This window comes from Panulirus ornatus, chromosome 13 (assembly GCF_036320965.1).
Source record: "Panulirus ornatus isolate Po-2019 chromosome 13, ASM3632096v1, whole genome shotgun sequence".
NCBI lineage: Eukaryota > Metazoa > Arthropoda > Malacostraca > Decapoda > Palinuridae > Panulirus > Panulirus ornatus.
The window spans coordinates 24520294-24535203 of NC_092236.1; the positions used below are offsets into that span (position 1 = coordinate 24520294).

The 14910-nt window shown below is 43.0% G+C and overlaps 1 protein-coding gene across 2 annotated transcripts in view; it reads left to right on the forward strand.

Moving 5' to 3' along the window:
- LOC139752811 (protein O-mannosyl-transferase TMTC2-like) overlaps nucleotides 1–14560 on the forward strand; it is a 666520-nt gene extending 651960 nt beyond the window's left edge. For both annotated transcript variants that reach the window (XM_071668753.1, XM_071668754.1), the window contains exons 7-12: nucleotides 852–966; nucleotides 1640–1787; nucleotides 3683–4006; nucleotides 8404–8488; nucleotides 10761–10939; nucleotides 11105–14560. In XM_071668753.1, the coding sequence (XP_071524854.1) occupies nucleotides 852–966; nucleotides 1640–1787; nucleotides 3683–4006; nucleotides 8404–8488; nucleotides 10761–10939; nucleotides 11105–11272 (1019 nt within the window). In that variant the 3' untranslated portion in view covers nucleotides 11273–14560. The remainder of the gene's footprint in view (nucleotides 1–851; nucleotides 967–1639; nucleotides 1788–3682; nucleotides 4007–8403; nucleotides 8489–10760; nucleotides 10940–11104) is intronic.
- Nucleotides 14561–14910: the final 350 nt, after the last annotated feature.

Here is a 14910-nt window from a genome sequence, read left to right on the forward strand (position 1 = left end):
GCGTCATGACCTCTTGCTTAAATGGTCGCTGTAACAAAAGGTCGTTAAAGAAAACGTGATCTAAAAAAATGAAGCCAGCTATTGATTGTCATACTTTACCATTTTTGTCCTTGTTTTTACAGATATTCAAAGTTGGATTAGGTTACATTAGCTCTTTCATGGATGACAACAAACAGTAGGTAGTGAAAAGTTAGAGACGTCGTATGTACTGACGAAAGTAGGCAGTCGAATGGAAACCGCGATGTGACGAGGCGGATAATGTACTGATAATGAAGCAAATGTTGACAAACCTGCGTCACATATGTCTGCTGCGTCAATGGTGTTCTTAGATATGATAACGTTTTCTTTCCCTCGAGCCTGCCTTACCGGGTCTGTGTGTGTGAGTCCGTTCGTTTGTAATGGTTATCTTTCCATACCACAGTTAGTAGACCTACATCTGCTATACTCGTGAGCTTTAGATTGATGTGGGGATTTTTGTCATGGTTGCAGTTCATGAGGTAATAACGTATGGTCCATTTTCCCTGTGTGATGGAAAGAACGTAAGTATATAAGAGAAACTGTATCCGTGATGAACGTTTTGGATAAGTTAGATTTAGGTGACGTAAATCATGTTAGTCTGTATCAACCCCCAGTGGCGGACATGTGTACGATATTTCCGTTTTTTAGGGAAATATCTGAGACACAGACATTTTGTAGTATTCAGTTCGATGGTATTGTTTTTGTTCCTTTCTCTTATTGCCAACATTTGTTTCACTATGATTGACTGTCTTGTGCCCCTTAGTCAATCACTTGTATATTCTCATCCCAGGGTCATACTTTCTGCGTAACGTATATGTTTGTTGTGTCCACAGCGCTCTCCAACCTCGGTGTTGTGTACAGCGAGCAGGGGCGGCTCCAGGAGGCGGAGGCAGCCTACCGCAGCGCCCTCCACTACGCCCCCACCATGGCCGACACCCACTTCAATCTGTAAGTTAGTCTGGAGGGGAAGTTTGGACGATGTGAAAGACGGCCCTGGGGCCCGGGTGGGGGATCTTTGGGGCAACACTGACTAGACAGCATTTGTTTGATCCGTAACCGTGAGGATGAAGATGAGAGACGTAGTTACTGATGTAGTTAGTGTGTCAAAGCCTTAGTGTTGATGGCAGTGCGTGTGAATGAAGAATGATACACAGATACTGAGGTTAGTAATGGTATAGTATGTGATGATATTGATTTTAGTGTCGAGAATTGACTGATGTACAAACACGTACTGAGGAAGTCCTATACTGATGAATCTAGGAATGGCAATATGACTTATGAACGGTGTCAACGAAATGTTTTAAAGTGCAGTTAATGGATAAGATAGCTTTGCAGCTGCATGGATTATAAGTCATTGTGAATATTCATAGGAGGCTCTATGAAATTTGATGAATTCAGTACAGATGTGAAGATGAATCATAGGAAATTTATGATGAAACAATAGGATGAAATAACGAAAATGGAAGTATTTATGATATGATAACAAGAAGTGACGGAATGAATGATGTAAGAATGTCTGGGATATGAATGGTAAGATTCATGTTCTGAAATGGATGACAGATGATAAACACAACACTGAGTGTAGTTGCCTTTCATAAAAAGTGTGGTCTCACCCCTACAGTGGGCTACTGCTGGCGTCGACGGGGAGGGCGGAGGAGGCGGTGGCAAGCTACCGAGCGGCGCTCAGGAGTCGGCCCTGGCTGGCGCAGGCGTACCTGGGCCTGGCCGGCGCGCTCCAGCAGCTGGGCCGCGACGCCGATGCCATTAAGGTCAGCCTCGTCATGTCTCCAGGGGCCTGGAGGGCGTGGGGCAGACACGGGGGGAGGGTCTGGATGAAGGGTGGTGGTGGTCTTGCTAATGGACCATCTTGACTTCATTAACCTTTGTTCTTTCTCGCACTGATTGTTATTTATATAAAGTACGCTTATGTAAATGCCCGAGTCTGGGTGCTTGTAAGTCCAGGGCTGTATAGCAGTTGTAGGGAGCCCTGGGTAATGAAGCGAGCGTAAGGAGACCTGGGAAATGGAGCGAATAAGGGGCGCTAGGTAACGTAATAGGTGTAGGGAGAACCAGTGTGCAGCAGGTGTAAAGAGCCCAGTTGGTGTAGTACGTGTGAGAAACCCTGGATAGTGTAAGCAGTAAGAGGAAATCTTTCTGTATAGTGCATTAGAGGGACGGTAGATGAGTCATGACGCTTCGTCTGGTGTAGGAAGTTCTGTCTAACGTACTCTGAGGTGGTAAGAAATGAAGGTAAATCCGCCACCCAGTAGACTAGACTTCAGCAACAGATTTAGTAAGCTCCATTTGGTGTACTAAAAGGCACAAACAGGTACAGAGGACTCGATCTGATGTTCCAGAAGGCATTAACCGTGCAGGACACGTTTAGTGCCCTGAAGGGTTCAATGAAAACAGGTGCAGAAAGCTCTGAATTGTGTACTAGAAGAGGTGGCTATTGATGCAGTATTGGTGCGTACTAGAGGAAAACGCTATGTGCAGGTGGCTCCTTCTTAGTGTACCATAAGGTAGTTGTTGATACTGGGAGTTCCACTTAGTGTACTAGAGAAAGGATACTAGGTGCAGGTAGCTCTGACTAATGTACTAGAAAGTAGTCAATGATGCAGGGAGCTCCACTAAGTGTACTAGAGGAGGACGCTAGGTGCAGGTAGCTCTGTCTGGTGCACTATAGGCTAGTAACAGTTGGACGGATGTCCATCTGGTAGACCGGAAAACCGTCACAGGTGTTCCATCTCGGGAGTTCCATCTAGTGAAACAGAAGGTAGCAACAGGTGGCACCCAGTGTACAAGAGGTAGTATCAGGTACAGGAAGGTCCATCTAGGGTTATTAGGTACTGAATGGTCCGTGTTATGGACTAGTGGAAGGCAACGCAATAAGCTTCATCTGGTATACTGGTGTAACAGGTATAGAAAGTTCCGTTTGATGTACTGCAGTACAGTGTCTAATGCCATGACCTCCATCCGATGCGCTTGAGGGAAATAGGTGCAGGGAGCCCCACGTGGTCCACTTGCAGGCAGTAGCAGCTGCAGGGAACTTCCCATTGCGTACAAAAGGGTAGGAACAGATGTAAGGTGATCTGTGTATGCACCAGAGGGACGCAAGAGGTGCAGAGAGCTCTATGTTCTGTACTAGAAGACAATGGCCGGTGCAGGAATCTAGTACACTGCAGGACAGGGGTACAAATGATTCTATCTTGTATATGAAAACAAGTGCAGTGTTCAAGTTGTGTACAAGAGGCTGATAGGAGGTGTAGGGACTCTTTCTTTTATATTAGAGAGCACTGGCAGATTCAGAGCGTTCAGCCTAGTAAACCTCGTACATCTGAATATAAATCTTTTCCGTAAACAGATATAACGATCTAATTCAAAATGATAATGAAATTGCTTACAAATCCAGTTAAAGTAAATCATATCATGTATAAGATATTGGTTTCTTAAAGGAAATGAACATGAAATAATCTCCCAATACATTCTAGAGTTGCTGTAACACCCGTACTAGAGGGAAGTCAAAGGTTCAGGGAGCTCTATTACTGGACTGTGAGGCAATAAAAGTTTCAGAATTTACAGATGATATGCAATAGGTAAACAACAGGTGCACAAACCACCTTTCTGATGCACTAGCTTGCAATGATAGACGTACACACCACAGGTGTTGGAGGCGTGTCGAGGGACGGGCTCAGCGCCTGCCAGGGATGGATGGAGCCACGCTTGGTCCGTCACAACATGTCGTCAGCGCCTCGCCCGGGCACACATTCTGGCAGGTCGCCCACACACCGCTCTGGAAGAGGTGGCCCACGCCCTTCTGCATGCTCCCGATGGCTACGGCACGCACTCCCTTCACACGCTGGCGGCGGAAGCCCATCTAGAGGCGGGAGAGCACGCAGAGGCCCAGGCCGCACTTTCGCGCGCTTTGGCCGCCCACCCGCTCCACGTACCCGCCCACCTCACCTTCTCCAGGATGCTCCAGGCTAATGTAAGTTGCTGCTGCTGCTGCGGCTTGAGTTTCTTATGGCAGCAGGTAGGACGGTTGATGCATGCACAAACGGACTTGCAAAGACACATTTGCATCCCAGTGAGCTCAGGCAGTCATAAAGACTACATCTGAAGGCTGATACATACTCAAGCGGGTATCTTTTACATATAAAGGTCGAGTTTGGGGTTTATGTATCAGCTTCCTGTCGAACGTGTAGTATTTTTTTCATTAACCTCTTCTGTTGGTAATGTGTATTTCAATTCCTTATTCCCTTTAGACTGGGATATTATTTCTGCAGTGTTGGTTTAGAGAATATACTTTCCGTCGCGTGGCATGAAATTAAGCATTAAATTAGTTGAATGATGTAGGAATTACGTCTATTAGGAAAAATATTGGGTTACTTGATGTAAAATTACTTAAACATGTGAAAAGAAAATCAACAGAACTCTTAGAAACTTGACCTAGCAGCCAAAGTGGTCTAGGAATATACCGGTGTAGAATTCTTCAGCTGTTAGGGATCGCATTACCGCACACTGTGTTGTCTGTTTGTTGACATCGCGTGTCATATGCTCGATACTCAGTCATGGTTGTGACTGCCATATTTCGACTACAATAGAAAGAAAATAAATCTTGACTGCTAGGGAGGTGAGGTGGGGTTTCCATAGGTTTTGTTGATCCTCTACAAGTGCATTACCTATATATATATCAATTAACCCATTATAATCTGTGATATACTACTATCTCTTCCTTTGATATAGCTCAAAAGAACATATCGCTTAGACTCATATTCCAAAGCTGTCACCGTATTCTCTAAACACTGCACAAGCATTCTAGATCAAAAAGACATTTAATATGCAAAGCTATTAGCGATGTGTGCTCGGAATAGAAAGTGGTTAACATGAGGTTATAGCGAAGTTATCTAAGGGTGTTGTGAAGATGACAGTGAAATGAAGTTAAAGGGGTAATGAAGATAAGAATGTGATGATGTCCTTTGTCCTGAATTGTGAGGTTTTCAATGGCCACTTAAGTCGAGGAACTTGTGAAGGTGAGGATGCACTGAAGTTGAAAATATAGTGAATAGAAGTGTGTGGTGATGACGGCCTTTGACCTGGGATATAAGTTTAAAGTCAATGGGTACAAGTCGAGGAAGTGGAGAAGGTACGTGTTTCGTGAAGGAGGTGTGTAGTATTGTTGGCCTTTGACATGAACGGGAAGAATGAGGTGTGTGGCTGGTTGTGATGAGGTCTAATAGTGATGCAGCTGTAGTGGCCATTGTTCTCGTGAACCGCATGCATGTGTCCCCACCCGCAAGGTTTGGACCCATGGCACGCGTTTGGTTGCTGCTTCACTCAGCTTCTGGGTGGAGATCAACCACTCGAGGACTGTCTGTTATGATGCGTCCTTCTTCCAGATAAGATGTGGAATTTTCCTCCCTGTTTTGTCTTTCCCTCTTCACATAACCTTTTTTCCCACAAACGCTTGCGGAGCTCCATCTAATTTCTTCTTTTCTTCTAACTCTTTTCTTTCACCTGAGATGGCCTTGACTGGTACATGGTATCTGCCCTTATCATGTCGGTCACCTTATAATAGAAAGACCTTTGACGCGGCCCTTATGGATCAAGACAAAAGCCTGTAAGGGCCAGATCAAACAACAGGATTGTCGCTGATTTAATCAAGACGAGTGTGCAGTGAAGATGACCTTTGTTGTGACCCAGGAGGTTCACGTCAAAGGCGAAAGGCTTCAAGGGTATAGTGAAGTGACACAAGCTTGGTTCAGGGTCGGCCAAAAAAAGTTAGTGTTCAATATTCACATGCATACGCACCTATACACACAATACACACCTTTGATGCTTACGAGGACAGAATGTTAACCATTGCTCGTGAACTCAGGAAATAAAACACTTCCCCTGCAGTCATCAGCTTTCACATTCATGATGTACCTGAAAAGGACAGATAGAATCGAGTGAAAATGGACACAGTAATATAACAGGGCGGTCCACTCACCATTTGTATATCTCTTCTTCATTTCATTTCATTCAACTTTCCCTTCCCCTATATCAGCGCTTCTGTTCACCACTATCTTTACTTAATCTTTAAAAGAAAATAAAAATATGTAAAATCTCCTTGGGCCGTATTCATAGTGTGTATGTATTCTTGGAATTAAGTTTGAAATCTGAAGAAGGCTTTGAAGATTTTTCGGGTGGTAGCTATAACTTGACGTTGACTGCCACAATGAGAACAGCAGTTGATAGGCTTCAACTGAACCCGAACCAACCAACCAAGTACAAAGTCTCCTCTGTAAGGTAATGAAAGAAATCAGTGATCTTTTCAGAGATATGAAAATTGGAATTTTGTTTTTCAATGAAATATTACTACACCTTTAAAGTATAAAATGTAGAGGTCGTATAATCATTATACTCACTGACACTGGTTTCTACGAAACACATAGGCTAGAGAAGCAGCTCATAAGATACATAAGTTTATCCGAAAAACAATATCAAGAGAATAGCATTTATGATGTGTAGTTAATGATAATATGAGTATTACTAGAAAAGATAGAGAAAATATTTCTGCCAGAGGTCAGTAAGAAGGTTGGATGGATGAATACAGTCTGCCGGTGTTGTTCGTACGATACATTCTATCATAAGATGAAGAAGTGTGTGGTACAGAGCAGTTTACACCTCTCGGGAAACAGGTTCGAACAGGATGGACTCTTGGATGTCAGTTTCTGGTGTATAATTTCACATATAAGGAAGATTCTGATTAACCTGGCGATGATAATTCACTGAAAATAACTGTATATATTTACCTTTCTTCTCGATTTAGTCAAGATGATCAATTGTCTTGCCTGTTGCTCATAATTGCTGACGGTAATGACGATCCTGTAAGACGCACGTCAGTCAGTAGAAGACCCAGTCACATGAGGAAAGGTTTGATGACTACCGTGAGCCATGGTTAGTTCAGATCTTTCCTGTGCGACTGAAGAATTGAATCCGTTTGATTATATTCTGAATAATCCGTATGATGATGAAGCGTCTCGAAGATGGTTCATATCCTGTCGAACCAGCTGTTGGAGAAATGAATGTGTTATCTTCCCAATAATGGATAACCTGTATTGCTATTTTCCGATTCAGTGCATTAATTGATCCTGTTAAGCTTACGTTTGTTCTGTTCTAGTTATTAGGTTTCGGCTGATCCACATCCCGAGTAACGATGTTAACTCTCTATTCCAGGTAACAGCTGTAGCATGAAGTATATCCCCAGTTAACCATGTCAAATAATTGGCTCTCTGATGACTCTGTTAGCTCGAAACGTCAAGTCCTGATACACTCGAAACATTGAGTGATGATCGACGATGAAGTTAGGTTCTCTTATTGACAATCGAACCTTGCAACGTGATGGACTGCTTCATGGATAATGGTAATCCCAGCAAGAATAAGAGTCCCAGAAAATTAAGATAGTTTACCAAATTCGATGAAGCGTTTCAAACATAACTCGGATCCTCGGTAACTGGCTCCCAAATGACCACCAGTCCGTTCAAAAATTGATCAGACTATCTGTCATGAAACTTAAACCCAAATAACAACCCATTCTTTAGTTACAGACACGATGTGATAACGATGATCTGAGCCGGCTGTAGAGAACCTGAAACCCGAATAATTGTTATCATGGACAACGACAGCGGTGGGTGGTTACGCATACTGGAGGTGTTGAGGAACAAGCGGGTAGGCCATTGTAGCGCTTGGGAGATTCCCAACACCTTTGATTAGGACGCTGGTCAAAGGCTAACATGGACAGCGGGCCCCAATCATCGCTCTCACGACGACCTCCTTTGAAGTCTAATTGCTGCTAGCGATATCAGGCCCTTTGGGCAGACACAGTGTAAACAGGAGGCTGCTGGGACCGCCTGCCTGTGAGTGCCAGATGAGGCGGCCAGGTCTCGTGGGTTAAGTAAGAGTGAAGGAAGAGAGAGCAAAAGTCCAGAGTTAGTGATCTAGCTGAGCGCAAGTGAAGTGTTAGTCTATTTGTCAGAGTGCTTTATACACACCTCATTAATGTTACCAACAGGTTTAAAATGGGAAGAAAGAAATGTATTGTTGTTCCTGTTTGAGTGTTTTGATAGTATGAAGTATGACGATAAGCTGCCGTGTTGTTTGTCAGTGCGTAATGATGTCTTCAGAGTGTTTGGTGCGAGAGCTAAACGCCCACTCTATGCCTCGCCAAACTGTGTCCAGTTTCTTTAGTGTGTGTATTACCACTGAGCTTATCCATCTAAAGCTATCCCCTCTAACAACACTTCACTTCTCCAACATGTCCTCAGCATTTATCAAACATTACTTCACCATTTCTAATCATTATCCTACAACCTTTCGACTGTACCTTTCTCCCGCCCTCAGGGTAGTCGAGTGGAGGAAGTGGAACAGTGGCTGCGACGGGCGGTAGCTCTGGCTCCCAACGACCCTCACGCCCACAAGCATCTAGGTAAGTGACGACTCCTCCCGGGAGGATGGAGGAGGGAGGAGAAACAGGTTGTGGTTAGAACATCATAGATTAGGGATGAACGAGGGACTAAAGAGGGGAGAAAGTTTAGAATGGAAAGATGTTAATGTGGTAGATATAAAAAGAGAAAGATGTAAAGGGAGGAATAGGGTTCAAGGATGATAGAATGAAAATCAAAAGAGTAGATGAGGTAGAATGTAGATGAGCAAAGAAAAATATAAGGATCCGGTTCTGTTCCAATTTACATGTCACATGAAAATCATACAACCTAATGGTTCCCTCATATATGTCCTAAACTGAAGTTCAGTTTAGTAAAATGAAAATCGATTCCATAACAACACATAACTTCGTATCTCTTCAGTCTGCACACGAGATTCAGTCTTCAGGAGAACCGCTCGTCACAACTGTCGCCATGATCTCTTATGTAGAAGGTCTCAACAGGATACAGTGCTCACCGGCTTTCCATCGATTTCTTTACCTACTTCCTCACTTCATATGCCTTTCTAACGGTTCGTCCTTGAGCATTCCACACAGTTACATCCTTTAAGCTCTCAATGTTTCATACTTTTGTTTTTTTTGCGTTATTTCATTTATCGCATCTACCACACCATTGACATCATGAGTGAACATCATTCTTAAGCATTCCTTTACGATTTTAGTCCTTCTCCAATCATACTCTTATGATGAGGCGCTACCTCTATCTTTCCTGTATGTGAACCCTTTTTTCTTTTCTTACACATATCACCAATCAGACTTTTATCTTTCCCCAGCCTCCTTCACCTATTGTCATTCTCAACTCACATTTTGCACCATTTATTACAAACTTAGTTCAGTATCATTATGCAATCCTGATTCATTCCCATATATGATGGTGACCAGTCGATCATGTTACTCTTATTCTTACACACTCGCTACTTCCACTGTGAACAATTCTGATCACCTATTCTGAAGTCCTTCACTCTCGCAACGAAGAGTCAATTCCTTCCTTAGTCATTTCCTGTTCTTTGTAACACTTAGAAACGCAACACAACGCTTCATCTCAAACTACGCCTGTCTACAGGCCTTTGTGAAAGACATGCGTCTACCCAAACCCCTCCCCTCCCTAGACCTTTCTTGTTCCCGTCTAGAGGTGGAATAATCCCGTGATTATGATCCATGACAGTTTTCCATATGTTTTATCAAGCTCATTCAGAAACGTTTTATCTATCTTCCATTTTTTTTTTTCACTTTCACTCGTTTTGCTTTTGTTATGCGACACATTCGCCATTTTCAACGTGACGCCCGTTACATGCCCACTTCTTTGTGCGTCCAAACTCAATAATCACATCCACGCATCCAACATTTCCCTTCCAGCTTCCCCTATTGCTTTTGCCACCCAGCTACTACCTCCTGCTCTTCCACTTTTCATTCACATTGCTGATTATCTCTCCTCCTACTTTCTAATGCATTCTTTTGCATATATATTGCATGTTCTTCCAGCCCTTAATCCTACCCACATCTCTCTTGCCACACCATCATAACCCATTGTGGTTCATTCTCTTTTATCATTTCTTAGCGTTCTTTTTTAACACAACCTCAGTTTTGTCAGTTGTCTTTTCTTTATTGTGTATTTCGCCTTCTGCCGACATACTTTGCTATCCTTCTTCAAAATTCATTAATAATCTTTTTCTTACAACACATCTAATGCATCTTCCCACAATCCTTATCATGCTTCTTAGTTAGAATTGTATATTTAACGCTACGTTTTTCATTGTTAATCATTTTCTTGAACATTTACCTTCTGTCACCACAGACTCATAATAACATTCTTGCATACTTCTCTTCACCTTGCTATTCACAAATGGAATTCATCTAATGTGTGGGTTGACAGCCTAGAGGAAGGTTTGCAGGTTGAACTAAATGTAACAGGAGAAAAACGAAAGCGCGAAAATAAGGAATTCTAAGACTTCCTGGGGTGATCTGACTCCTAGGGAAGAAATAAAGGAAGTGATGACCATTCGAGCGGTTACTTCTTGGTGGTTTTCAGCGTGTTCGCTTTATATTTCTCTGCTCCTCAGTAAATTTGTGGATTAAGGTAGAGATGATACAAGAGGAGAATCAAGAATACAGTATAACTAGCGTAACATTCAATAGTGATGTTAGATTCGAGATGATAATTATTCTAATGAGGTTACAAGAAAGTTTGTGTCCAATATTTATTTGTTAGCGAGGTTAGAATGCATCACCTTCATTGTCCCTCCTGTTCCTCCCGTAGGTCAACTGCTGCTGGAACAGGATCGCGTGGAAGAGGCCGTAGGATCGTGGCTGAGGGCCGCATTATTGGACTCTACAGACCACACTGCTGCCTTCAATGCTGCCACTGCCCTCAGGCTGGCCGGCAGGAACCAGCATGCTGAGACCTTCTACAGGAGGGCAGTTCAGCTCCAGCCTAAGGTATGGTTGTAGCACCAGATGAGGAACATTTGAATCAATGAATATGGAGCATTCAGTCGTGTCATACTGAAGTTCGGGACAAGTGACAATTAATGGGTTCATATTAGACTTTCATTACAGGGTTTTTAGGTAATGACGCTCTGATATTTTCCTCCCCTTGCACAGGATGTAGCGAGCCACAGAAACCTGGGTGCCATTCTTCACTTGAATGGCAAACTGGACGAGGCCAGGAAGCACTACGAAGAAGCCTTAGCTCTTGCCCCCGGCGACCCTCAGACCACCACCAACATGCAGAGGCTCTCCGCGCTCCTCAACAAGAAGGGCCTCTCCTAGTTGGCCGACAGCAAGAACAGTGTGTTGCTGACGTCTTGCAGTATTCCAGGTTCCCCATATACAGCAGGAGCTCAATTTGTAAACGAATCTAGACGATGTTTTGCATTGGTCTTTGTGATGGATCGTTGGTACTACGGTGTACTCTGTATGTAAGAAGCCCTCAAAAGGCGTAGAAGATGAGGACCAATGCAGCCATATATCATCTCTTTTAAGTAATCAGTCAACTGGGAAGTACATGATTATCACAAAGTGACTGAAATGAGGTGACAAGCAACGAGTTAGCAGAAAGAAGTATATTTACAAGCTTATAATATTTTTTTCTTTTTTTTCTATACGCTACACTCTTATATTCCCAAAATTATTCACAAGGTTTTTACATCTCTAAGTGCTTTATCATATCTACTTTCATAAGGTTAGCCACTGGGAAATTGGCAAGGGAGAAAGAAAGTCGAGCGAATGGCTCAGAAAGGAGGCTTTCTCAGCTTTTGTTTTAGGTTATTTCTGATGACTTTAGGTTTCCTGACCTGTACATATTACCAAGCCTTCCATAGTTGTCTTGCAACGGTTTTCCGCTACAGCAACCACCAAGACCCACAGACTCCAAACGAACATTTCCAGTCTAGTTCTTCGTGCACCAGACGGCGACAATCCTGTATCTGGAACTCGCGCCCTCAAAGGGATTCCAGATATCCTACATTGGTATCCATCCTCATGAGGCGGTTCTTAAGGGGCGTTTGGGTCCCAAAGACAGATGTTCCAAGTTTCTTCTCTGTGTCCCTTTATGGTAAACGGCCTATACATCGGTGTTCTGTGTGATATTTGTTGACATTTCCTTCGCTAATATTGCATCATTATCAACAATTAATCGCTTTCAACGTGAATAAAAATCCTGTTTTTGTTTTTTATTCTTAAGAGAAAAGAATGGACATTCTGACCTCTCGCGGTCAAAACTTGAAATGGCCTCTATCCTTTCTCACGACGCTCCCCAGAAACAGTATCAAACCCAGTGAGATTAAGGTTAAAGCTACAGTGAAATATATCTTTATACATACATATATATAAATATATACATATATACTTGTGTATCTGAGGAGGAAGGTTAAAAGGTAACGTAAGGCATCGCTTGTACCATCGCCTCCAGAACTGCCCGTTAGCGTACAAAAGCCCCTCGTGAGACATAGGCACTATGGGTTGTTCACCTGAGGCTCAAGCACTTCTAGACTCCAGCGATGTCATTCTTTCAATTTTTTTTTCATATTTTGGAAATTCCTTAACATCAGTCTGTGATATTTGCCAAGATTATTCCATGACATTGTGGCACTAGTTTTTTCTTACCCACTCTCACCACTTCATATGATGTATAATACCCATTTATCAAGAAGTGTAATTTTTTCTTCTTCTTTGAATATCAACGATCGTCAAGATCATGATCTGATGAGAAACAAAAAAGCTTCCATACAACAGCAAAAGTTTGTGGCCATGGGAGGCCACTGTACAAAGTCCACCAGTGGTCTGTGACCAGGCTAGCAGCACTGCCGGACGTACGACGAAAATCATGACACGTGTCACCTTGACCTGTGACTAATTTACCTAACATGGCGAGAAATTGTAATACTCAGGTTGCCTCTTATCATCTGTCTCTCCTTTGTCTTTGTCTGTGAAGTCACTGGATCTCGCGGCATGGTATTTGTGAATGGAGTTACCAACATGCCCTTAGAGCAATTAAAAACAGTGCACTAGAAGGCTTTAAGATGAATGGCCTGATGGTGAGTGAATGGCCTGGCCCCGGGTTCAACCTGCTGAGTTTTGCGTTTTCACCGACTCCCCTTCCATAGCAACAGATTTCATAGGCTTGGACTGGTGGAGTTATAAGATTAAGATGTATTTAGTCAGTCTTTCTAGTCAAATCTCAAACTTATTGAAAGATTTTCTTTGCTTTTTCAGTAAGTCACCAAGTTAGGCAGTCTTTTCGTAGCCTCACGAAAGAGTCAGTAAACCATGAAGTGACTGGCCATTTGATGCGGTAGTTGACCAAACTCCATAGTGATTCACCAGGCCTAGTGACCACTCGTTCAGTGTAGCAGCAAGCTCACCAAACCTCAGAAGCTCATCTATAGGCTTCGTTAGAGACTCACCGGATAATGCAGTAGGTAGAAAGCCATGTGGTAACTCATGAGTGCTCACCAAGTAACTCATCAGAACTCGCAGGAATATAACGAGCAAAAGTGATTTTCTCCTGGATTGGGCTGGTGCATTCGAGCAAGTCAGGTCAGGTATTATGATACCAAGAATATTCTCAAGTTCCTGAGTTCGTCCACGGCCTTTGTTTCAACGGCCACCGACCACCGAAGGCAGTGAGTGGCGGGAGTCATGTGGATGAACAGGGCGCGGTTGACGAGGTCGTTTCTGAGGGAGTATCAGGAAGACTTCTCGCTTCACTAGGAAATAAAAAGTATACCCATGTAAATTCACTGGGTGAGGTCATTTTCTCGCCATTACGGTCCAGCGTGGTCGTAACAAATGGTACCATCTCGCGGTGTACACTGGCGACATGCAGTACATAATCTGTGTGTGTGTGTTTGAGTATGTTTATGTCATAACAAAAATAATGTGTATAAACAATGTGTGCAGCAGATGATAAGGAAAGCATCTCCGATCAAGAATCATGTAAATAATCTAAAACAGATATATCCATTTTTTAAAGGACCCCTTTTCAAAAGTCTTACCCCCCGGAGCACCCTTAGGTGAAGCCCCTTCCCCATCCCCTTAAAGTGTCTCCCCTTATCCTCCTTACTCCTTCCTATCCACCCCCCGCTGCCCATCCTTCTCCGACCCCCACCCCCTTCTGGTCTAAGATGTGCCTAAGCCTCTCACCATAACAAGCCATATTTGTGACGCGTTCTGCGACTTTTGGCCTTACAACACGAGAAAATATGAGCAGATTTTTCTTATCTTTGTGTAAGGGAAGCTCTCCAGCATCAATATGATCAGGGAAAGAAAGAATGGACGAAAATAAGGAGAGCTTACCGGTTAGCGGAAGCATTTCATTGGCTCCCACAAATATAATAAGCAGCCAATGAGATGAAAACAACGTACTAATCTTCAAGCAAATGACACTTCAATTCTGTATCATATTGCTATGTGACTGAAGGGTGAAAGTCGTTGATCCGGCTAACAAACCAGTATAAAGGAGTCGTATTATACATTGGTGTTTTTACCCAGATAAATAATGTGCCGATGATAGTGATATGTTACAATTAATATCAAATATATTATATGTGTTCATTACTTGTGTGTGTTGTTACCCTTCCCTTGGCCAGAGGCCCGAGAGAATAGAGCGGTTGATGAAGAGGCAATCAACAGTCAAAGGGATCTGACTGGCTAATCGATGGGATGAAAGGTTGATGAATAGTTCGTCAAGTAAAGGGATTGTGAATTTTGACTGATATAAAATGAACGAATGAACAGTGGCACAAAATGGTTGACTGGAGGCTGCTATCAATAATCAACACAAAAACATACAAACAGACATGGAAACACAAAGACGCACAAGAGCACATGGAGACACAAAGACGCACAATAACACATGGAAACACAAAGGCGCACAATAACACATGGAAACACAAAGACGCACAATA